This window comes from Clupea harengus, chromosome 11, assembly GCF_900700415.2.
Source record: "Clupea harengus chromosome 11, Ch_v2.0.2, whole genome shotgun sequence".
NCBI lineage: Eukaryota > Metazoa > Chordata > Actinopteri > Clupeiformes > Clupeidae > Clupea > Clupea harengus.
In genome coordinates this window covers 23,825,429-23,851,830 of record NC_045162.1, presented here as the reverse complement: position 1 = coordinate 23,851,830, position 26,402 = coordinate 23,825,429, and the positions used below count along the sequence as shown (strand labels likewise).

The window sequence follows — 26,402 nt, the reverse complement described above, 5'->3', positions numbered from 1 at the left end:
GCTGCTCTCAGCAGGTTATTAAGGCTGTTTATTGAGAACATGCTTTCTATGTTTTTCACAATCGATTGTGTGTAGATTGTACACATGCAGGGGAGAGAGAGAGATGGTGAGTCCAATGTGTGAGAGAGAGGGAATTATTTGTGTGTTTGTGTGTGTGTGTGTGTGTGTTTGTGTGAGTGTTTGTTTGTGTGAGTGTGTGTTTGTGTGTGTGTTTTGTGTGTGTGTGTGTGTGTGTTTTGCATCAACATAACATTAGTCTCCAATAAAAATGACCCCATGTGAGCAAAACAATTTTTGGAGTCGCATCCACAACATTATGTTCAATCATGGGTGAGATTAAGTTATAAAGTGAGGGCTCAGGGACATGTTGTCTGCAATCTTATGGCAAATGATGACTATGAGGTCATAATTTGACTTTATTTAAGTTCACTCATATCTACAGAAGCTACACTAAAGAACTAAGTAACGGATAACGTATAGTTCGCTGGTCAGTATCGGAAAATAGGAACAGGACCCCGAAGTGCAGCGGTTACTTGCCAAAACACTAAAAGATATTCCTCCTCTTTTTAATGATTTTGTTACCCTTCCACTAAGAGAAAATACTTCTTCACGCAAACAGAACTTTAAAGTTTCAGATGTTGCATAGCAACCTATTACTTGCTGACTTCAAGTTACAATGACATTCCGTCACGTTAAATGACCGGACTACTTGTGATGATATGAAAGATGTTATCTACCTACTGTTATCCATAAGAGCACTAGAAAACATCAACTTTAACTTCTCCTTGCACTGTGCAGATGTTATGACACAAGTTAATTGCTGATTACACAGTGCTTTCACTGGTCAAGTCAGAACCATTAGCACCACCAGTCATGGTGCCTTGGGTTTACAGTATAGTTTTTTTTAATAAATGTGGCCACTGAAAAGCAGCATGTTTGAACAATGCCAGAAACCAGCGGTGGCGCTGTGGTCCCCAGGCCAATGCACAACAGTATTATGCCACATTTAACACCTAAGGCTGGCTTGTACAGGGGATTCAAAAGAAAAGCAGTGTTAATGTCACTGGCTGCCTCTCTTTGATTCCTGTGAAAAAAGGTAGATCTTAAAACAGCATTTCACTTCGGTCTCCCTCCACTCGTCTGAGTCGCGCTCAGATCCTTCCCACAATCCCCATGTGTTCGAAATGTAAACCAGAGATGAAAGCGGGAGAGGAAACTCAGCTCTGTCTTCTGATGTGAGGGCGTCAGACTCAAACTTGTACCAACTTTCAGGAGGAAAAGTATCGTTGCGATCATTCATTCTCTGGAATAAATATTCATTTAGAAACAGGTTGCTTCTGTTGGTCCTCTCACGGGTAGGGATGAAGAGTGTTCAGGATGGAAGTTAAGCTCTGCTGGGACCAGCGCTGATGAGTACATTACTGTGATGAAAACCCTTGGAAATATAAAACTGGTGTTTTAGGAGGTGTTGGATGAGCCCAGCTATCAAGATAAATGCTAAATATTAAAGTCATCATTCTGAGCAAAATGTGCAAAAGTAATTTACTCACCGAAAGAAAAGCCCATCTCTACTACGAGGGAGCAGTCGATAATTTCTAATAAATGTCCTTTCCCATGTGACAGCAACAAAAGTAATATTGTGAGAATGTGCTTTCCTGGCAGTTTGGTGGAAATATGTTATGATACAGAGGCTACGGTGCCAATTTTCTTTGTCCTGTTTTTTTTATTATTATTATAATTTTTTTTAATACTTCCCCAGTTTCTTCATGCAGGGCAGGACACTAGGCTTAAAACCATGGCCATGCAGAATATATGAGATGAAGCGACATCAGATGAAACACAACTTACTCTAGCCAAGGACACATTGTTGTATTATTCTCATAATTGTGGAATACATACAAATTCTATCACTGACTTTAGAAGAACACCAGAGTATTATCAGTGAGGCACATAAGGGTGACGAAGCCATGATGTTCTGAATTAGAAACATGAGAATGGGCGTACCTGTATATTTCACATTTTTGTGCTTGTGGCAGAAGGGGATGGAGGAGAGGGGGAGGGGAAACAATTAGGAACATGGCGGATGAAATCATACACGTATCAGGGTGAGCATGGTAGCATACATGTGCTAAATGTACACAATACTGTACATACAAACATGACATGGATAGAGGATAAGGTGGGGAGAGAGCATTCAAGTATTGCCTTTGCCTGATGCCTTTAGAAACACCAAGGTTAGGAACACCACCACCTATTCTTCCCTTCATCTTTTCACTTGGCATGAAAAGTCAAATGAAAAGGTGGAAAGAAATGGTGGAGTATTTTGCTGCCAATAGTCTTGCTCACAGAAGTCACTTTTCAATATGAGTTACTCTGAGAGTGATAGAGACACAACGAGAGAAAAGGAACATAGCTCGGAATTCATATGGAAATGTTATTAGTATATCTGTGGTTGAAATATAGGCCTTGATATGAATATATATTAGACTTTATTAAAGACTTAACGTGTAGTGGTTGATTTACAAGGTATCAGGACTCTGAGCCACGTGGGGATACAGAATCAAGAGTCATGTTCTTATAGAAATCACACAGATTAAGAGGTCTTAACAAGTTTCAAATTGACGAATTCCTTCATTTTTAATTCTTAAAATGTTTGCAGTCAAGGGAGACCCAAAGGATACTTCATAATTCGATTCAATATATTAAGCATTCATAAATATGAAATATACAAGACGGGAGTCAAAGAATGATGCTTATGCTCCAAAAAGCCTAAGCCCCACCAACCATTAGACACAGACTTTTTCTTTCTTGTTCTTTTCAGTAATGTAGATGTAATACAAACACCGTCAGATACCCAAGATGATAAGCCTTTGATGTGCATTGTGTGTGTCTGTGTGCGTGCGCGAGTACATGCTCATGTTTGAGGGGATTCCCTCTGAGGCCACAAATCATCATCTAGCTCCCACTCCGGGTCTCCTGGAGCTGCTCCTCATAGTAGAGCAGTTGGTCGACCTCGAAGCAGTCACTGGGTCTCTCCACCAGCTGGCTCAGAGCCTCTCGGACATCCGGCTCGCTCTCTTTCCCCCTCCTCGCCTCCCTCAGATAGTCGTACACCCTCTGAAAGACATCCTCTCCGAGCCTCTCGGTCACTGCCCTGGAGAATCACGAGCAAACAGAGAACAGAGAAATTGTTCAGTTTAGTTCTGCGTCTGTTTCATTTTCAGGGCAGAAGGCCTTCTAATCTGACAGGAGAGGTGTAAGGAGACACATAAAACATATTTTAGAGAGAGCCTTTGGGGCAGGATAACAAACAAACAAACAAACAAACAAACAAACAAAGACTTGCTGCGGTTGACTTCGATTATCTACATGGGATCAATCACACTTGGTGGTGCATGGCTGCAGTAATGGCAGGGTTGGACATTCAATACTCAACGGGAACATGTTACAGACCGAGAGGAAGCACTCTAGCACTGCGACTCTTAAAGAGTCCTATCTCTATCTTTGCGTCTCTTTTGAGGCGAACTTTCCAGCATCGCTTCGTCATAACTCTACAATAACTGTGAAGCACGATCTCCACATAATTACAAATATACAGCCAAACAGGCATTACTGCCATTGGTGACAACACAGGCAGTTGCTGGCAGACACATCAGCACCATGGACACCGTCAGGGCTGACTCATCCTCGATCCCCTCATAAGGGCTCCATTCACAGGAGACCTTTAAACTGGTGTGATCAACATGAGAGGAAGCCTTAACAAACACAGGAGTGAGGCTGTCAGACTTCAGAGTGTAATTCCCACTACCTTTTCACCTACTCAATCTATCTGAGAATCCACAAGCAAACACTCTCCTCGGGAAAAGAAGCAGTAAGTAGTTTGTTTTTGTATATGTGTGTGGAATTTTCATTCAAGCAGCTAATATCCTGTTTAGTTGATCTTCTCTCCTATGAATCTCATCTGCTTCCCAGGATAGTATTCTCCCCATATAATACATGTGGCATGTTCCCTCGTTAGCATAGGACACAAATGTCTGGGTAAATTATTTCAGGAACTGCCATCTCAAAACTTCCTTTTTCAGATGGGTTCCTCACTTCTGCCTTATTTCTACTAATTATGGCTGTTTGAGGTGATATTTTTCAATCTGGACAAAGTACCTGAGTCATTACTGTGATAGAACAAAAATGTATTAACCAGGCCCAATGGGAATCGGAATAGACTGACTATAGCCCTCTGAGAAGGGAGAAAACATTAAGTGATTCCAAATGGGCTTTTCAGTGAAGTGGAGCTAGTGAGAGTGCGGGAGAACTCTGAGAGCAATATGTCTGTCTGGCCACTTCAGATTATATTACATTTTTGGAGGGAATGAGTGCAAGTGTGCTTGAATGAAGCCAAGCCAAGCCAAGCCAGGCCTGATTTCTGGCCTCAGTTATAAGATGGCATGCAGAGCCATCCTGGTTATGAGGGGTTATATTTCAGACTGGGTTTGCTGCCCCTGGATGGGTCTTGAGCACAGCAGGTAAGGAGCCATGTTGTCAACATGAGATGGATATGCATTAGTCAGTGTGGAGTCACATAGTTTGCAGTCTGCTGAAACAGTTCCGGGATGTTTGGTCCCACAGAGAGATAAAAGCTTGGCTCCATAAGCCCCATCAGCTAAGGGAAACTCCGTGCTGCGGTGGGTGCACTGGGCTGGAACAGTGTTCTACCTCAGGCTCAGAACACAGCCCTCTCATGGTCTTGGACTGCAGGTCATGTGTAACATGCCTAAACTGCACTAAACTAAAAGAAACATTATGATAAAATAAGAATATAATATGAATATACAGTGTATGTTTTTCCCACTGGGGAAATTAGTTTAGAGCCTGCATCCTAAAAACACATGAAAGTCACGTGTTGAAGTCAGCTGACCTGTTTAACAGCTGTTTAAAAGTGGAGCAAAGTCAGCTTCACATGAACTAAATGGCTCTTGTGTGACCTGTCACTCACAGATTGCACACAGATGTCCCAATGGCAGTGTCAATCCATTTATTAAAAACAGATCCAGTTAAAAGAATGCAAAATTGAACTGCAAAAGGATTCATTTTACCGTCAACACACAACTGACAACAGCTCAAGGGAATCCTTCCAGTTTGCCATCTTAAGCTGCTCCTTAGTTGCCTCCCCACCAGTGATGTCTGTTGAGCTGACATAAGCATTTTGTGACACTGTCCTATCATGGAGATGCTCAGCGTTAATATGCAGGTCTGGGCCACCGGGGTCTGGCAGATTAAGAGTGTGTGTCAATCTGTCCCCGGCTGGAGATGTGACAGGCTCGTCTTCCTCACACAGCTGGGTGTGATCCGTCATTGTCAGCCATCGCTTCAAGTCTGCCAGTTTCCACAGTGAGCTAAAAGGGTGCCCACCTAATCTGACAACACCTACCGTGAAACACTTCTAAAGTACACACAAGCAGACACACACACACACACGCACACACACACACACAAGTCCCTGGCCTTCACCTGTTGTGTTGTCTAATGCCAGAAACATACACATAAAAGGGACAAATACACTCAAAGTCACTCAGCAAATAACAAACATACGTACACCCACCATCTTGTTTCCAGTGGTTCTTGGATACTCGCATGCTGCTTGTAGCGGCACTAAACCACATGACCTGCGATTGTCATTCTCTGCTGACACAGACATATTGCACTGAATCATAAGCAGGCTTCAAAAGCTTGAGATGAAAACATCAATATTACACCAAATGCCCCTCAGACACGCCAGCTTTCACACAGCTTAACCAGACATGCGCGCACATCCAGTGTTTAGCATTCACCTTCATCAAAGCACAACTCTGAACCTGAGGCATAAGGTATGGAGGGGACGTTAGGGCAGACATTACTGGAGGAAACTGCTAATCCTGTCTACTGCCCAGTCCTCTGCAGTAATGGAAAAATGTGGAGAGGAGAGAGAGAAAAGGGATGAAGGCTCAGGGTGAGGAATAAATCAATTGTGCTCACCCTGCCCACTTATGTGTGAGCTAATGGCTGCCTCCTTCTCCCCTTTCTGTCTGCACCACCAGTTTCTGTCCACCAAAGTTTGTCACAAAGTTTGGCCATGACTCTGGAGTTCCTCACTCATTCCAGTGTCCTCTGTTCCGTTCAGATGCTTTTGCAATCAGCATGTCTGACGTCTGATCGTTCTTCTGCCCATGATCTATTGGCTGTTTTTCATTCCAAGAACAGGTCAAAATGACCCCCAAATCCTACCCCAAAAACTACCACCACGGCAAAAATAAATAATTAAAAAAAATTGATGTGCAGGCCATTTTAAAATATATATCTAAATCCATATCCAAACTGCCAAAGCTTTGTGTAGATAGCTTTCCTTTTGAATATAGCCAACAGCAAAATATATCAAAAATATCAGCCATGGTCCTCATAACTGCTGGAAACTGAGTTGAATTGCAATGATTTGTTTTGCTGAACAAACCCCCTTAAGATATAATATTTGGAATGAGAGAAAAAAACGTGACCAGATAGTTCATTCCTGTGGTCAACTTCAGGAAAAGGGGATTGACAAGCCTGTCCTCCAATGAAAAACATCAGTGGTTTCCTACAGTGTGGGTTTGGTTCCTGTAAGTGTAAGCGGCAGTTACTCCCCCCCATTTGTATAAAAATATGCAAACTATAATGGCACGTCATACAAATGTTGTAATAGAATACCTTTAGTGGCCACTAAGGAGAAAAAGAAATGTAAACTAGACCATGTTTCACCAAGGTGTCTTTTTAGCAGTCATTCCTTTGGAGCATACAGTAAGGTCTCATGAAAGACTGGCTCAGGTGACCTTTCCAACAGGACCTGCAGACGTGATTTATTACAAGTCATCAATTCACACATAAATTAGGATCTCTGATGATGAAAAATAACACGAGCCAACAGCCAAATGCTACACTGTGTAAAATCGTTAAATCTTAATGAGGATAAACGGTGGGGTCGAGCCATCTAGGAAGAAATGTAATGCAATGAACCATCATTCGGGGCTAGCATGGTCACAGTCATGTATATCTAAGTGTGTAATTTATAAACAATCAGATTATGCTTGCCTGTGTGTGTGTGTATGTGTATATGTGTGTGTGAGTGAGTGTGTGTGTGTGTGTGTGTGTGTGTGTGGTGTGTGTGAGTGCCACCTGTGTAATAACCAAGCCATCAGTAGCCATGACAGTCACCTTAGCACATGATTAAAAACAATTTCATCAGGCAGAGATTAATTTTACAGGTGAAAAAAATAACCAGCTTCACATGACAGCTAAATGATTTACACCACTAGTTAGCATCTGCACTCATGATGGAAAACCAATACCTAAGAGCCTCTCCCCTGTCAATCAGGACCAGAAAACCATTATCAAACATAAAGCCATTTTACTGAGGCTGAATCTGATGGGCTGACCGTATATTACTACAGAGGACATGACAGAAGGGCATATCTTACTCCTCAGCAAATATTGGATTTTGTGTTGAAGACCAGGTTCACCGTTAAGTGGTGATTATGTTCAATAATCATTTCTTAAATCAACACACCTCTCTCAGCACGCATCTCTTCCCCTTCTTTGACTCTACTCTTTTTTTTGGTTAAAGCAAATAAACATACACAACCACAAACACACACACAATCAGCACATGATGCACAGCTGATTACGGGAGGTAATCAGAGCTATGCAATCAAGCGGTCCTCTCCTCCTTGGTAAACACTGGCCAAATCTCCCACCTCCTGCCCAGTAAACAAACCCTCTCTGCCGTAATCAGCCCTCCACACAGCCGGGGGAAACTCCAGAATAATGAGAGCCGGCTGACGCACCAGCCCCCACAGCCCCCACCGCCCCCACTGGGTCCAATCCCCCACCAGCCCTCTTCTCCATGGCTCTGGAGACGTGACATCCCTGATTCACACTGTAACTTCAGCCTGTCTCTCGTATGCTCTCTCCGTGGTGGTTGCTCTCTCTCTCTCTCTCTCTCTCTTTTTACTTTACTTCAATTGCTTTTATCACTCTTTCTCTCTCTCTCTCTCTCTCTGTGTTTCTATATTGCATGTGCCGCTGGTTTCTTTTTCTCTCTCTCCATTTCATTCAGTCTCTCCCTCGTCCTCTCTCCTGTCGTCCACTGCGGCTCCATTCATCATCACATCCTCCGCCGAGATTAAAGAGGTTTCATCTCAGTAAAGCGTCTTTTCCCTCAGCCGTCTTTGGCGTACGCCGCTAATGAGGCCCCTCACACAGCAGACCGCTCACCGGGAGGACACGTGTAAACGAGCCCCATTGAGCCGCCACCTACCCGTCACTCCATCACCGCCACCCGGGGGAGATCACTAAAACAAAAAACAAACATCATAAAAACCTCCACATGTCTTAGCACCAGAGTGAAATTACACAAGTGTCAAATGGACAAGGTGTAAGCCCTGGCGAAGTGAGGCGGCAGCATTTGTGTGTTTTTGTAAATCAATATCCAGGTCACGTCAGCTGCAACAGTGATGGATAACCGCACAATGCTGTCGCGCAGCATCTCCCTGTCTGAAGTGCCCGCACACCACAGGGACAAAAGAGAAGAGGACGGCACAGTCTCGAGATGGAAAAAGAGCCGGGGAGAAAAATGCAGCTATTGCAAATTGCTACCTGTTCGCCTCTCATGTCTCTCTCCTCCCCCACCGGCTCTTTCCAATATCTCTCCCTCTCTCTCCTCATTCTCCCGTCATGAAACATAATCTGTGCTGCTTATGACAGGGCCTCGTTTTTCTCTCCGCTCAAACAGGAAATGCCTCTCTATTACATTGTAAATTACAGTGTCTGAGTGTGTGTGTGTGTGTGTGTGTGTGTGTGATTGTGGGTCTGATATGCTGTACATAAGTCGCTATGATGCCTCACCACATACTGTTAAGATCTCATGGAGCTGAGTGAGCTCCTGCACTTAGAGGGCACCTCAGTATGAGAAACCACTGTCATAGTCAGAGTTTCAAAAGATGTGAGGCACTGAGTATCAAGACACTTTTAGGTTGCGCTTGCTGTGTTAATTACAAAAACAACTCAGAAAGTCTAAGATTCCAAAGGACTACGAGGCCACAAGGACAGACTGATCTCTGTCTCAATTTATCTCATCTCTAGCTGCCCTGGCTCCCGGCCCCCTGCTATGTGATGCACTCAACAAACAGTCGCAGATGCCCCAACATGAGTCTCAGAGAGTCAATTAGTGCAGTGCTCTACTCTCCCCACAGAGAGACAAAGGGAGAGAGAGAGAGAGAGAGGAGCAGAGAGGGCCGCTGAGGGGGCCTCTTCTGTGTAAACAACCTTTGCAAACATGAGTGCCATAGACAGACTGAGAAGAGCAGAAAGATGCGGTGAGGAGTGGGGGTCTGCCTTCTTTCTACCGCACTATACTGACAAAACAGAGTGTTACCATCCATATATAAAGCAATGAACAAGCAAAGTAAAGTAATACAAAATAAAATGCAAATATTTCGCACATAGATAAAGTCAGTCAAAAATTGTGAAGTCAGTCAATAACAATATTCCTGGGTTCAAGTCTCTGAGAGGCTCCATACTAAAAAAGTATTTGGCACAAGATATTGGTAAAAGTTGATAAAAAAAAAGTGACCAGGTATCTATCTACATCTATCTATCTATCTATCTATCTACAGGTTTGCATGGCCTGGTGACTGTGCACTCAGGTCTCCAAGGAAATCAGCAGGTAGGAGGCCTGATGGCCCCGGCCTGCTGTGAGCATAGCCCTCCAGCTCCCTCCAGCTCCCTCCAGCTCCCTCCAGCTCCCCCAAGCAGCCAATATGCCAGATAGGATCTCTGGGGGGGGGGGGGGGGAGTGCGCCTGAGTTGGAGGGGAGGGGAAGAATATGCCCTGAAGACAGTTATTTCAGCTGCAATAAAAATGTCTGGGGGATGTTAACGCTGTGACCGAGGCAGCAAGTGCTCTCTCTGGGTGGACTATCACCATCACAGCTACATTCATGGATGCTTTTTTTATTTCACTCTCTCAGAATGTGCTGGGTGGAAATACACTTGTCTTTAAATGATGGATTATTTTGTTTGTTTGTTTGTTTATTTATATATTTTGCAGCGAGGTGGAAATTGAAGAAATCCCGCTCACTCTCTCATCCGCTGGATCCGGCTCCGCGCCATGGTGGTGTTGATATGGGGGGGTCCCCGTGAACCCGACTGGATTTCTTCTGTCCCGACTCCTGAAACACAGCAGACAGCAAACCTTAGAGTTGATCCTGTTCCCCTGCCACATATATATACACACACACACACACACACACACACACACACACACACACACACATACAGTATACACACTAACACGTCCGGATACACGGCCATGGACACAACTTCAGAGGTCGATAAAGAGACAGCTTAAAAATACATCTTGTCCACAGAGATAACTTGTCCTGGTGGATGTCTGGGAGGGTGTATTTATGGATCCTGAGTTCAGAAGAGGCCACTAAACCGCTGTCACGCACAGACCACTTTCATTTATTCCTTCAAACTTCAGCAACGGTGAAGACTGTCAGTGGACTTCTTTTACATCCCCAAAAAACTGCTTTATATCACACTGTTAGGAGATCAAATTCATTCAGTCATTTTGCTGTGGAACCCATGGATAAACCTGGCCTATGTGAGGGGCTGTCTATAAAGTGCTTAGTTTATTAAAACTAAAGTGTAAGGAGTGCCTGTTCAATCAATCTAAACAGTCAATATTATATTGATCCCATAAAGCGCTTAGCAAGTCCTCTGGGCCCTATGGCATTAGGAACTTGGCCAAGGGAATGGGGACATTGATTTGCATATTGATTTCAATTTCAGGTAAATAAGGATTCAAATCACATCAATGCACAAAACCTTTTGAAATCCAGGTACAGCAAAGTTTCACTTCTGAAAATGAATCGTATAAGAAAACACGTAAAACGAGAAACCCTTGGCTGAGTTTGAAATTGGTCTGCCGGCATGTATGAAGTGTTCTCTGAGAGAGAGAGAGAGAGAGAGCAGGAGGGTTTGGGTTGTGCCTTGTGAAGAGCGCCATGACATGAAGCCTCTCCACAGGCGATAAGGCAGAGAGAGAGAGAAGCCTCCCTGAGCTGTCAGCAGCTCTCACCTGGATGACATGAGGGTTATGGCCCACTGGGTCAGCCAGGCCCTGGCTTTGTGTGTGTGTGTGTGTGTGTGTGTGTGTGTGTGTGTGTGTGTGTGTGTGTGTGTGTGTGTGTGTGTGTGATGTTCAGTACATTATTATTCAATACTCTGGCAAATATTTTGCATCAACTACATGACTTATGCATCCATGCAACATAGGCACATGTATAATGGAAATATACTAGCGGATGTGTGTGTGTGTGTGTGTGTCTGTGTGTGTGTGTGTCTGACAGGTGTAAGAGAAAAACAGAGTGCAAGAAAGAGATTCTACGGCACCATTTCCCATCACAGACTGTGCATGTCAGACACTGCTCACCGGTGCACTGAACAAAAAGCTTGGAGACGGTCACCATAGTGAGCTGAGAGACTCAAGGGTGCAGGCAGGACAATAGCAGTGCAGTGTGGGATACTATAGCGCCACATGATCCTGTCATATTCACGAGGCTGGGAATCTTATTTACATACGGTGAATAATTAAAGCCACTGGAGAAGTGGACTGGAACCAGGGCCAATAGAGGCTTGGAGCGACTTCATTAGTGCACACAATATTCAGCTTGGAAAAGACAAATGGAAGCTGAGATTTGTAGTTGTCTCTAAGTCCGGCACAGGTTCTGAGCAGCGAAGGGTTAATTCAAAGAGGAAAAATAAATCCTAATCAGTGTTCAAGGTGTAGCAGTCTAAACACATCAAGTAAAATCAGGACACAGAGGCTGTTTCAGTCTTCAAACCACACTACATGTGAGCCTGTTCATCATGTTTCCAATAATGACTACAGGAATCTTTAGTTGTAGATGATGAGATGATAAGGGGCAGGCAGTCTGGCCATAAGATATTACTTCAGAGATCCTTTTTTGAAGATCTATTGGGTCCAGTAGGTGATGCACAAAATGGCTTGCTGGTGAGACTGATTTACATGAACAGAACATAAGAAACTGCAGGCAAAAGAAATACAATTTAAAGGCTTTCAGCAGCATGTTATGATATTAGCTGATTTAACTTCAGAAGACAGGTTTGGTCAAGGCCAATTACCAATCACCTCATCGCCAAGCATTATGCCTATGGGGGGTTTCGAGACCACAGTGTATTCATTGTAGGAAGGCCCATCATGTACCGTAAGACGTGGTTCACAACACGAGGGTGCAGGCAGGCCAGTATGCATAAAACATGTGCATACACACAGAAATCTACTTCACTCCAATACTCAATGCAAAACTGTGCCTCAAATATGCCACTTACAACACCATCTCCTCATGAAAAAGCCCTGAAAAACAAGTGTGCATGTGTGCAACTGTATGCATCATTCATAAAATGTGTATGTCCTACATTACTGTGATGAAAAAGAGAAGAGAGAGAGCTTTGGTGGAGAGAGGTGAGTTTATCCCCCGATGGTCCATAGCCAAACTTTATATACTGTTCTACTATATCGAGTCTCGTCGAATTGCTTGTACATATTTATTGCAGATGGTCAACTATTCTGCACTGATGTTCACATGTGGTGGAAGTGGACAGACTTCTGAAGCTGAGGTTTTACCAGGGGGCGGAAATTAAATTTGATAAACAAGGCCTAAACCCATTTGTCAAAATAACGTGCACGGTGACTGATGATGGTAGAGGCAGGCAGCAGAAATGAAGAAATCCTGCAATGACAGTTCTCCCATTCAGTAACAAAACTTCACGGAAATAAGAGAAAGGCAAACAGCAACCAAGCCACTTCATCAAATGGAAAGTCAGGGTGCAATCATGGTGTTCAATCTGCCTGGCAATGTAAGCTTGACAAGAGGATGCATGGAGGCAAACAAATCCAATTTGTAAACAAATCACATGAAACCTTAAAGAGTAGCATGGGTGAAAATGAACGGAGCAGGGCAGAAATAGAGGAGAACACATCCGTGTCGATAGGGAGGTGAGGGTTGTACACCTGATACAGTTAACGCCTGTAAATAGCTCCTCATTAATGGCCTGATCGATGCAAATGCCTTCCTGGTTCTACAAGAGCAGACCCGCCAGTCCTAACCCATCACAATTAATGCACGTATGCAAAAAGCTTATCAATACCTCGTTCCTCTGGAAGGCGGAAATGTGTCAAAGCACATAATCAATCGATGCACAATGGGTCCAATTACTCTGCCAATTGTAGCCCCTGTTCCATTTACACTGGGCGGTGACCTTCACAGATGACATGGTGAGAGTCCAGACCTCCTGTGTAAGTGGCCAGTCATATCAGAAGGTGTATGCTGTTTTTCTCTCCTTTCTTTAACCAGTGGAGGATAGCTGAGAGCCTCGTTTTTTTCCTCCTCAGGGACAACCAAGGACAGCTGGGACGTGGCCTCTGGGTGGGGGAGTCTGCTCACCGGGCGGAGTGTCCGTGGAATCACTTCAGTAAGGAACTCACAAGTCCTTCCCACTCTGCTCTATTCCCCGCTATGCTGCGCTGGCAGACACACTTACGCCTACCCTGCCTGTGTGGAACGAGTCACTGCTTGATGTGTTCACTTTCATGAATGGAATAAAAGACAGTTTACATAAGGCTCTTTTTATAGTTTATCCAGAGTCAGGGAAATATATGTTAACTTTCGTGCTTTTTCTAGATTTGTCAGCACAGTACAAAATTATTCTTCATATATATATATATATATAAAGTATATTAAAAGTATGAAATCAAATAAAGCAGTGTCTTGTACGACACTGACAGTCCAGTCCATGAATGTACAAGTTTATGAAACTACTCTTCCTTTTTGAAGGTTAAGTAATACATGATGTGTCCTGACACATGCCTCAGGCATCAGGATGATCAGTAGCATACATTATTGATCAGATGGTATAACTACTTACCGCTGGGCTCACTGTCGAGGACATTCTCCATATGCCACACCATGGCCTCGAGGTCACCGTCCTGGGGAAAAGCACAGAAGTCAGACCCCAGTCCATCACTCCCTGCTGGAGCAGTGCAGTGTGGGATACTATAGCGCCACATGATCCTGTCATATTCACGAGGCTGGGAATCTTATTTACATACGGTGAATAATTAAAGCCACTGGAGAAGTGGACTGGAACCAGGGCCAATAGAGGCTTGGAGCGACTTCATTAGTGCACACAATATTCAGCTTGGAAAAGACAAATGGAAGCTGAGATTTGTAGTTGTCTCTAAGTCCGGCACAGGTTCTGAGCAGCGAAGGGTTAATTCAAAGAGGAAAAAGAAATCCCAATCAGTGGTCAAGGTGTAGCAGTCTAAACACATCAAGTAAAATCAGGACACAGAGGCTGTTTCAGTCTTCAAACCACACTACATGTGACCCTGTTTATCATGTTTCCAATAATGACTACAGGAATCTTTAGTTGTAGATGAGGTGATACGGGAGAGGTAGTCTAACCATGAGCTCCTTCTCTTGAGATCCTTTGTTGAAGATCAACTGGTTCCAGTAGATTTTCTGCTGAACAAATTGACTTGCTGCAGAGACTGGTTGTCAAGACTCGGAAGGCAGAGACCCAATCGCAGACCAGATGCAGGGACATTTCAAGGTTTATTTACAAAAAAGGTTAACGCAAAAGTCCAAAAGGCAAACACACAATCGATCCAAAGGTTTTAACACAAAACTCCAAAAGGCAAACACACAGAAGATCCGGGCAAAAACTAGATTTTCCAAAAACACAGGAGACATTGAAGATCCCAACTTAGGGACCCAAACAAAAACACAAAAAGCAAGGAAGCAAGGCAGAGCAGGAATACAGAAAAGCACACAGCTAATTGGAACAGAACTGAACTTAAATAACAGAGGGGGAACTAGACAAGGGGAATTAACAAGACACAGGAGGTACCAATCAGGGAAACAAACAGGGTAAAGATTGGGAACAGGTGAGGGTCAAAACCAGGAAGTGGCAGAGGGCAGGTGGGGGCGGAGTCTCAGGACAAAGACAGGAAACACATGGCCGGACAAGACAAACACAACAAGCACATGACAACAAAAACAAACAGGAAAAAGCACATGTCAGGAATCAAGAAACACAACAGGAAAACAGAGCAGGATCCTGACACTGGTTTACATAACAACATATAGTAAGAAACTGAATAGAAAACTAATTTAACTGGCTTTAGCAGTATGTTATAGTATGAGCTAATTTAACCACTTCTGAAGACAGTTTTGGTCGAGGCTCATTATCAACCACCCCAACTCAAGCATTATGCCTATGGAGGGTTTCCATACCACAGTGAATTAATTGGGGGAAAACAACCTCAAGCTGGGGGAGGGTCCATCATGGAAGACATGGTTCACAATGTCAGTTCCCAGTAAGAGCATCAACCTGTCAGAAAGCCACAACTACCAGAAGAGTTGTGGCATCCCCATCTGCTGTAAATCAGGGCACCCATCTCCAGAGATTTCAATCGGAAGTAGCTGACAACAGCATTGGTGAAATGACAAGCATTCACCCATCACATGATCCCAAAGGGGCTGAAGCACAACCTATGTGACATTTTATCACATTTACAAGTCAAATCTGGGCAGGATCTATAGTGTAGGTCAGTCTTCATCATCATGATCATCATCACAGCTGCCATTCCTTGCAGTAAAACTATATCTGGACAGACCCTGAGCTTTCCCATCGGTCGCATGGCACTCACATGTGTTTGGAAAGTGCTTTCACCCTGTCAAAATGGCTGCCTTTTGAAAATACAGTTCTACAGATCCTAATCATTAAAAATTCAATTCTTCCTGTTTTCCCCGGAGATACGCCTAGCTTGATGGGACAGAAGGAGCAACCTAATTATGGAAAGATAAAAAAAAGTCTATTCCATCTCTCTCTGACTCTCTTCCCCTCTCTCTGATTCACTCACTCTCTCTATCTTTCTCTGCTTTTGTCTGGAAAGTCCTTTCTGTCCCAGTCTCTGGCCTTCGCCCGCAACAATGACAAATAGTTTTAATCTCGCTTTACTTACTCTGCCTGTCCGTACAGAGCACAGAGATTAGATTGGAGTCAATAAGGTCGACTCCAGCAGATGACTGGGGGACCCTGGGGAGGACGGCACACGGCACAGAACCCAGGGGCTTCAGGCTACAGCGTCTTCACTCTCTCTGCTTACAGGGCCCTGGCCATCCTATAGAGAAAACTTAGCATCCCAGCAATCAGAAGACGCTAATGTCATTATATGGACTAATTACCTAAATTTCCCTCGGGATTAATAAAGTATCCATCTATATATCTATCTATCGAATGCTGCCCATATCAAATAAGATTTACATAATTCAGATGCGAGATCTATAACAAGCATGTGACCATATTGACGCACATGTGATTACCATAGATATAGGTGTGAGTGTACAAATGGGTAATCTCACAGTCCAACCATGCTGAGTGACAACTACGAGCATACTTTCAAAGGGTACGCAAGGCTAATGCCAGTCAGGCATAAATGCAAGCTGTATGAATAATTTATGTTGTATAAGAAGTCAGGGCATTCTGTTGATAACATACTGTAGAGCACAGCATATTTAAGTGCACGTATAATGCCTGAGCCTGAAAATTATTATATAAAATTACTGTTTCTCTACAATAGGGTGTTATTTTTATTGTCTCTCTCTGTCCCCGCTCTCATTTTTGTTATTGTTTCAGTGTTATCGTGCTGCATTCAGAGAGGCCCAGAAGCGGTCACTAAAACATGGTTATCTCTGAGAGCCCAAGCAGCGGTGAGGCATCCTTCAGCCAAGTCCATTCTGGCAAAGAACTGTGGCCATTCGTAATTTTATATTTCTTTCTCTCCATGACTTTTAGAACTTGGCCACCCACGTTGTTAATCCCTTGTGAGACATGTGGTTCCCCAGTGGAAAAAGAAAACGACTTGAAGTAAGGTTCTGTAAATGGTGGAACCTACTGTTTCTATACTGCTGCAAAGAAAAACAAGAAATAAAGCTTTACTGAAAACACACAGATTTCAAACCTTAGAAACCTGCTATAACTAACTAGAATTTGAAAGTAATTATCTGACTGCAAACTATGTCTCAGGCCCTACTTTCTGGGGTGCACTACGACTAATACTACTACATTTTGTGCTTGTGAAAAATTGAATTTCTGTGTAAAGGAATTAGATAAGGATGAGGTTTCATATTTCCATAAAAAGGAAAAACACAGTCCATAAAACCTCCATGAACTATGTTGAATCTTACTCAGCATCTAAAATCAGAGACAGTGTGCGCATCCTCAAAGCTGCCAAGGGGTGATGTAATGGTTTGGTCACCATTTTACGCAAATGTGAATTATAATTCAATTGCTCTTTCATGCTTTATACAATTAATGCATGTGTTAATGAGAATTATAACTTTTAATTAGAATTAGAAGTTTAGCTAACCATGCAGATACATATTCAATTGAGTTAATCTGGCAGTGATATTGATGTTAATCTGCTTTCTGAAATCCTTAACCAATCCCTAACCAAATGTGTTGGAATATCTGAAAATGAGGAAGTATTTGATCCTTAGAAAACAGGATTCCGTTCTGAAACTATTTATCCCCAGCTCCAAACTGATCTTTGATCAGTTCAGTGCTTCACTAACAATCTGACATGGCCCACCTGTCCATAGGTGTGGCAAAAAGTGTCATAGGCCTCACTCTCCCCACCACATTCATCTTCATCCTTCTCCTCCTCATTCTCCTCCACCTCATATTCCTCTTCATCTTCCTCAGAACATGAATCAAAGCCATCCTCATGGTAATATGCCTCCGCAGTCAGCGGGTCCTCTGGGATTCCTGTTGACAGACAGGCGAACACATCCATTTTAAATCTCTCTCACACACACACACACACACACACACACACACACACACACACACACACACACACACACACCAACACGCGCACACACACACACACACACAGCACATCTGCTTTCCACATGGTCACATCATGTTCATTAAACCTTGCTGTGCCCACTGGGTCTCCCCCCAATGGGAGCTGCCTGCAGTCTGCCAGTGGCGCTGACACGGTGGGCCATCTCAAGGACACGGGGTGAGTGGGTACCAGAGCAGCGGTGCTGAGCGGGACCGTGCCTCATGCCTTCACTCCTGCCCCCCGCACCCCTCCACCTCCTCCTCGTGAGCACACAGGTACACAGGGGCGAATGAGTCTGCCAGGATGATCTAAATTCCCAATTACACAGTCACATGCCACTGATCCTATTAGCTTGCCTAAGGCTGAGAGTGCCAAGTTCACAGCGAGAGAAGAAGTTGGTGGAGGGTGGCGGTGGTGGGTGTGTGTGGGGGGGGGTTTAGATGGTGATATGGAGGGACGGAAATGTTTGCAGCTGTAGCGTGTGTGTTGTGAGACTCTCCCATTCCTCGCCTGAGCGGTTTCAATTTCTCATTTAGGTCTCTCCACCTGAGCACCAAACTGGGTTGCCTTCCAGATATTAAGGGGTGAGAGAGCCTGTCAGAAAGAGAAAGACAGTGATAGATAGATAGATAGATAAATAGATAGACCGACAGACAGACAGACAGACAGACAGACAGATAGATAGATAGATAGATAGATAGATAGATGCAGAAATAAAGAGTGTGAAAGAAGGGAAATGGGTAGAACTTCATCTTTCCAATTAGTGATGAGCACGTTTCAGTCCTGTCATATCCTCATCAGACCCCGTACAATGGCCATTAGAACAGTACCCTTCAATCTATGAAGGAGAAATGAGGACTAAAAAAAGAGAGATTTAATGATCAACTTAAATTAAACTGTTTTTTTATTTCAATATAGCAAACGACCTGCTAGATCAAAGCACCATTTCCAAGTCTAAAACACAAAACACAGCAATCTGTACATCCCATCTTAATTGATACCAAAGAAGCACCCTTCATAAGTGAAGACTTAATCGACAGGGAGGTCAGGCATCACCCTACGCCACCAACCTCAATCTAGGTAATGATCTCTATCTCTATTTTTGAACACCATTCTTCTCTGACTTGACTCAAACTCCAAGCGTTCTTCCCCGCCTCCCTCACCAGAGCACAAAGTGTCCTGATGAAAGGCTTAGCAGGAGCCAACGTGCTGTGGAGGTATTGATGCTATCGTTCTCTTTCAGCTACATGTATCATGCTTCAGCGGTTAAGTAAATAACAGTGTCTCAGAGCCACCAGCCACACGATCATGAGGCTTGTTGGTGGAGAGCAGGATGGGAAATGTTATAAAGTTGAGTCCTTTATGATTCTGTTAAAAAAACATGGTGTGTATACCTGCGTACAGACCGATGCCAACCAGAGATAAGGTAGTTGTAACGCATAGCGGTAATATTAAAATAATATTTTGTTTCCCACAAACAAAACTACACAGATAAAATCCTTACCCAAAAATATATCCACAGTAATTAGCTAAACACTTTCCTTTTCTAACAGAATTATGAATTCAAATAGCCCACAGTGGCATCCCTGAGACAGCTAATTAGTCAAGCTCTCCCACTCACGGGTACTCCAGCAGACACTTCGGACATACAATAGGCTATGCATCTGCTGATTGGAGTACCGCAAAGACTAATGTTTATATATTTTCTACAAAAGTCATTACACTCTGCAACCCATTCAGAATGTTTCCGTGACCCCACCAGTTGAGAAACACTGCTCTTAGGCACATGGTTTTAAGGAGGAAATAGATACAAACATGCTGAGTAACAAGCCCTCCCACCCAGGTTAATGTTCTCTGCCACCACAGCGGCCAGTCAGCACATCGGTTCGTCTCTGGCTAAAGAGGTCCATTGATTTTAATTAGCGATGGGACCATCCCACTGGACTCACCTATGCCATCAAGTATTGAGTGTTTTTATTCATTAATTAGGCATTCACCCTCTCACACTGGGTTCACTGGAAGTCTCTACCTCATATGAGTAAATAAAGAATCTGCACAGCCATACATGTTGACGCCCCTTCCCCTGTGAGGATGTATGGATGCATTTTCTCACAGATTCGGAGTGTTGTTTTTGCGTAGTTAAAAAAAGCTCATGTCTTTAAAGAAGGAATACAGTTACTCACACTGATTTAACATTCAACTGCAGTGACTTCACTTATCTCAAAAAAAGAAGAAGGTCAATACAAACATAGAGCGAGAGCTGAGCTGAGAAGATGACCGTTCTGATCGATCTGGAATTTCGTCATGTATGCAATCAACTGAAACCTTGAGGCCCATTCAGTCTAAGCTGAGTAATGTTAGGAAAACATCTGACCTTTACACTTCTGCCTGCAAGATATTGTGCAATTTACTACAGCATCTATGGCCTCCAAATCCCATCCATTTGCTCAGCCCACAGCATGGCTGATTCGGTGATCCAAAAAGGCATAATTTAAAAGCATAAAATGATTAAGGCCCAGAATAGAGGAAGTGCCTCTCTAGGTTGCCTAATGGCGGCGATACCACCGTAGTCATTGCTATTCACTCCACTCCTATTCATTGTCATTATCTCAACTCGATTACTGGCGTTGCGAGGTGTTTTGGCATCATTCAGCGTGATTTTGTTTAGAGCAAATGCACTAGCACTAACAATGAGGATAATGAAGATCCATTGCATATTGGAAAGCAATTTGGCTTGAGTTGCCTCAGCAAATGTACAAGCCACAAAAAAGTGTAACATCATGAAAGAAGATTAGAGAAGCATAGTGATGATTTACATTGCAAGACAAGGCACATGAAGTGTCACCACCCCCACCCCCCCACCCCCATCCCCCCTAACAGAGCCATATAACTTCTCCACACCTGGCCATTCAAAATGATTACACAGATTTGTTAGCATACCAAATCAGTTACACCTTAATTAGGTCCATACAAGTAGCATCTCCTGACTTGACGCTAATGGGATGCTGCCTATAAACCCAATCCAAGCTTTAATTAGCAGACATAATGAGATTGTACTGAGAAATCAAACAGAGACAATCATATAAAAACAAAGTCATCCTCCAAAGTGTCTCTGTTCAGTCCTTCATCATCTTCACCGTTTGAGTCCACTGATGCACTGAATAAGTCACCTGAGGATAATGTGCAAAGAGAGTCTAAGATGCTTACATTCATTATTGATGCTTAAAAACGATTTAACACTTTTGTGTCATGAAACATCAAATTTACACTGATGTGAATTACATCGCCTGGAGGAATGAGGATTCTCTCCACTGAAGACTGAACTCAGGGACGGTGAGTCACCAGAGCACGTCAGCTCTCAGAACCCCAGCAAGTTCAAAGCAAGCCCTTTGTCTTAAAGGGCCTATTAATATTAAATAACCCCCACAGCACCACCTCCAGGGTGTGTGATTTCAACATACACCTTTTGATCATAACTGCTTTCTTTCTATGCAGGTCATGTGATGGAAAATAACTTGATGATGGGCCTGTACGCTGATCCAGGTTTGATAGACTTCCTGTCTCCCCACACTGTCTCGGTCAGGCACCACACTGCCTGAGGTCCTTCAAGGCCTGCAGGTCTGAGGCTCCTTCGGGAGCAGGGGGGGGTTTAAGGGGAGGCAGGGTCATCATCAGGAAAGAACTGACCCTCCTCTACAGCAGTGTACCCTGAGGAGATAGTCCAGCCTGCCCTGGCATCCATCACTCAGAGAAACAACATTTCCTTCTTGTCCTAGTTTCATATGGAAGTCCATGCGTCAGTGTCCAGCCTAATCCAATCCAAAAGGACACGAAACAGAACGAAGTCTGAGTACATCCTCCTGTCACAACATTTTAGTGCGCTCGAAAACTTTTAGAATTTGATTGAGACTCAATCAACGAGGCACTTAAGATGTACGGTGAACAGAGGGTTTCATGTAAATTATATGTATACAACTATAGAACACAACATAAATGAGGGAGCATGAGAGAGACCCATTCTCTGAAACAGCAAATTACCCTTTCATCAAGGCTGTTGATGTAGGATGTGATGTAAACACAATTATCTGGGTGAATGCTCTGAGGAATAAAAGCCGCCTCTCAGTGTCATCATTTCACAGATTTCTCATGGAAAACAAACAACTCGTTGCCATTACTTTGCACATTAAAAAATAACTTCATTACAAGAAGTCTCGCCACTTACTTTCATCCTAATGCCGTTCTTGAATACAGCTCTCTCTAAATTAGGGGTGACCAGTATAAGACAACGCTTCCCTTCGTTTCTCACTGAAACAGACACAGTGCGCATTGATAAGTGACTAGTGGCGAATAAACAAGGCTGCTCCATGTCAATTTCGTCAGGTCTCGCCGCACCGCTTAGCACCTGATGCTCCCATCAGCGCTCCCCAGCATCCGCCTCGCACGCTCCCCGCCTCCCACGCCCCCTCCCACCCCTGTCCCTGATGGCTGGCCTCACTCGGATGCTTATGATTATGAATAGTGTGATTACAAAACACCGTTATGAAATGCAGGGGGGAGCTGCTCAACCCCAAGCCTACCATTACCACCTGTGTTCGCATTACCCAGGCCTGATACGGCTTCCCAACTCCCACCAGCTGTCACTGCTGATGTGGCAATTTGCATGATCTGACCCCCGTATCACTTTAGCGTACGGATGAGACGAGGTGCCGAGAAGCGCTACTCACCGCTCTGCACTGGCTCAGGCCCGCACAGCTGTGCTGAGATCTCATCTCCTGCTTGCGCTGCAGGGCCCAGTGAATGGGCATCCGGAGGTGGCGTTGGTTGGCACGGCCTAATGACTCTATCCTCTGTGCTGTCCTGCTGGGGCAGGAATAAATAAAGAATGTAATGGACGGATATTATGAAAAAATATCACTCTAAATTGAATTTAATGTTAACACTAATGATCTAATCTGAACAAATGAATCTGAACAAATGCTCTCTGCAGCATGTTGCCACCACAGTATGATTCAAACATGATAGCAGTCGCAGTATGAAGCAGACATTTTTCTCTAAAATTGGTGAGTGCAGTTAGAGAAATATCTGCAAATGAGACCACAGGGGATAATTAACTTCACAAAAACTAAGTTCTTTTGAATCTACCAAACTAATTAACCAGTAGCAAAGCGCACTAAGAAAAATCAGTTGCGTCGTTAAAAAGTAGTCATATCCTATCTATGAATCATCTGAAAAGAATACAATGCAAATTGGCTCCCACTTGAAGTCTTAAGTCCTATTAATCATGAAAACTTACAGTGAGCACATCCACAGCGACTGTCTGAAAATGGCGCCATCGGAGCTCCCTCATACGAAGACAGTTCTCCTGATACTTCTCCTCCGCCAGCTGCCTGTGGAGGGGAGGGTAATTAGGAGCGGCTGAAGCGGAAAGCAGAAACATAGCATTAAACGTTTCACCGCCATCTGATACAGCAAAGCTGCCAGGGAATTATCGCTCTCCTCTTACCATTGTTATGCGTGGCACGCACAGTAAACACAGATCTTGGAAATAGTTGTTTGACTTTGCACAGGGTCACCTCAGCAGACCAGAGGAGGAGGAGAGGAAGAGAAAGGTCAAAAAAGGAAGAGAGGAAAAGACAGAGGGAGAGATGGAGAGAAAAAAAAGAGAAAAAACACAGAGGAAATAACATTGTGGCCTGTTATTGCGTGCTGATGAGCTGTGTACGGAAACAGCAGACCTTGCTAATGCCATCCCAGAGGGTCGATCACTGTGCAGGAGAGCTTTCTTAAGTGAATTCACACAACATTTATGATCCAGATCCCGGAGTGTTGCAGCCATCTCTTCTCCAATCTCTGTTTACACATCTGTTCAGGAAATACATTCTCAATCTTGAAGCATAACCCTTTTACAGACAGTCACAGCCTGAGAAAAATGATCTGTTCTATAATGGGTACACTCCTGGTCTATATGTCTCGAAAAAGACAACGCGTGTTTTAACATTTCAGTTCAGTTCCATGTTGAGGTACCAACTTGATCCCAAAAGAAAAGAAAATCTAATAACATATCTCATAATGATCTCCTTAGTGTCTCCTAGACAACAATGCGATTAAAAGTGAGATTTAGGGTTAATTATCCTGCTTCTCAGATTTCTTTATGGACCAAATGTCTTCTATGGTGTTAAAGGAGAGATTTCAACCAATCATGCTCAGTATTTTAGTTTAGTAGTTAAGACATCTCAATATTTCCTCAATATAACCTCCTGTTTCTTTTATTTTAGTTTAGTAGTTTAGACATCTCGATATTACTTCAATATAACCTCCTGTTTCTTTTATTTTAGTTTAGTAGTTTAGACATCTCGATATTACTTCAATATAACCTGTGTCTTTTATTTTAGTTTAGTAGTTTAGACATCTCAATATTACTTCAATATAACCTGTGTCTTTTATTTTAGTTTAGTAGTTTAGACATCTCAATATTACTTCAATATAACCTCCTGTTTCTTTTATTTTAGTTTAGTAGTTTAGACATCTCGATATTACTTCAATATAACCTCCTGTTTCTTTTATTTTAGTTTAGTAGTTTAGACATCTCAATATTACTTCAATATCCTCCATCCTCTGGGCTTGGGGATGAGGCACACACTTTCACAATAAAGTGCCGTAAACTAGTCTATTCCAAGTTGTTAGCTAGGAGATCTTATTGTCAATTATGGTAGATTTATATATATATATATATATATATATATATATATAGTATATATATATATATTTATATATATAATATAGAGTGAATTCATTTGTCTATGAAGATACTTCTCTGTTGGGTGAATGAGGCATCCTTGGTGTCACACATGAACCCTGACCAGAGTCAGGGGTCAGCTTTCCCCAAAACCCGAGACTCATCAATATTCCTGTCACAACTAGCGATGCTTAGGGGAAAACACCCTTACATGGGGAAAATCTTAAAAACTCTTCCTCAGTGCACGGAGACATGAGCAAGATAGAGTGATGGAAAGAGAAAAAGAGAGAAGAAAAAACGCAGCGAAAAAGAGAAAAGCGAGTTTCACTCACTTCAGCTTCCTGGCCTTCTCATCGGCTGCCTGGAGCTTGCGGAGCCTCATGCGCTCTCTGGGGGTCATCCTCTGCACTTCAGACCTCTGCTGAAGCGTCTGGAGATGCACCTTCTTCTGCCTGAGGGGGTGTAGGTTGGTGGGGTTAGGGTGGGGAGGAGAGCAGAGATTAGTGGGGGCCATGCGCTTCTGCTCCAGAACATCAAATTCAGCTCACTGAAACAACACGCCAGTCTTAGAATTCCTCCATTTTAAAATGTCACTGAAAAGCTGGTGACATTTGGATTGGCTCCTTAATTGGTTTCAGGCTAATAAAAATCCTCAGATTTGAATAAAGCAACTGATGCAAGCTGACTGTAACATAACATACAACACAGAACTCCATTATGTGCCTTGGAGATGTCACTTAAGGGCAGCTCTATGATCTATCAGCTGACAGATTGAAATCCCCAGGGTGCCTTTATCTGTCACCTTAGGTAATACATCAGTGAGAAGCGACATGATGATGGGTCTGGTGTCTTCTTCATGCTGACTGAAATAATATGTTATAGGCATGTATACGCAGGATCTCCTATAAATGTATCTGCTACAGGAAAGGTTTCCAAAAGATGGATGGTGTCTGCGAGATGAGACTGTTTGTTGTGAAGGTTAACTGACCGTTTCAGAGAGGTTGTTATATCTTCCCACCGTCTGTACCATGGTTTCCGTAGAACCGTTTTCAAGAACTACACAGAGTCTCTCTTTACTTTCTGTTTCAGAATTATACTCTTTCACCTCAGACCTGACTGACTACGCTTGGCACTACCCTTGGAATGCCAAATTACTTGCAAGATTATAGTCCAAGACTAGTCTAGACATAAGGCTGCAGTGACTTATCAAGCAATTCTTGTAATGGTCAAGAAAACTTTCTAGCAGAAAGCCCCCAAGGTCCTCTGAGTGTAGGCCCTGCCCTCCCCACACCGCCCAGGCTCCACGTGTCTCAGCTCTCCTCTCGCTGAGAAAGGTGCAGATGCTCCAAAGTGTCCACATGAGTCTCGAGGCCACAACAAGGTTACTTCAGACAGCAGTGCCTTTTTAATAATAAGCAAGCCTTTTTCTGCAACCCATTTTCTGGCATCTTCTTATGAGAAGCCAGCTTTCACCTGACCTTGGTAAATACATTGTTTAATACTGACACAAAGCTTTATCAGGTGCCACAAGACAAGGAAAACTTTCTATCCAATTCAGAAATGATGCACTACTGGCCAACATTTCAAAACTGAAAATCACTGCTGTAAACAAAACAGCAAAAATGGGACTTGTGTTTAAAGTTACTGACATGACTAAGGGAC

At 43.3% G+C, this 26,402-nt stretch overlaps 1 protein-coding gene across 1 annotated transcript in view; it reads right to left on the bottom strand.

The window, feature by feature from the left end:
* Positions 1–2,452: 2,452 nt before the first annotated feature.
* nek11 (NIMA-related kinase 11) overlaps positions 2,453–26,402 on the bottom strand; it is a 30,921-nt gene continuing 6,971 nt past the window's right edge. The window contains exons 7-13 of the mRNA XM_042709226.1: positions 25,073–25,192; positions 23,298–23,391; positions 22,729–22,861; positions 17,747–17,922; positions 14,017–14,077; positions 10,142–10,232; positions 2,453–3,154 (exon numbers count right to left, since the gene is read on the bottom strand). Coding sequence (XP_042565160.1) covers positions 2,956–3,154; positions 10,142–10,232; positions 14,017–14,077; positions 17,747–17,922; positions 22,729–22,861; positions 23,298–23,391; positions 25,073–25,192 — 874 coding nt within the window. The 3' untranslated portion in view covers positions 2,453–2,955. The remainder of the gene's footprint in view (positions 3,155–10,141; positions 10,233–14,016; positions 14,078–17,746; positions 17,923–22,728; positions 22,862–23,297; positions 23,392–25,072; positions 25,193–26,402) is intronic.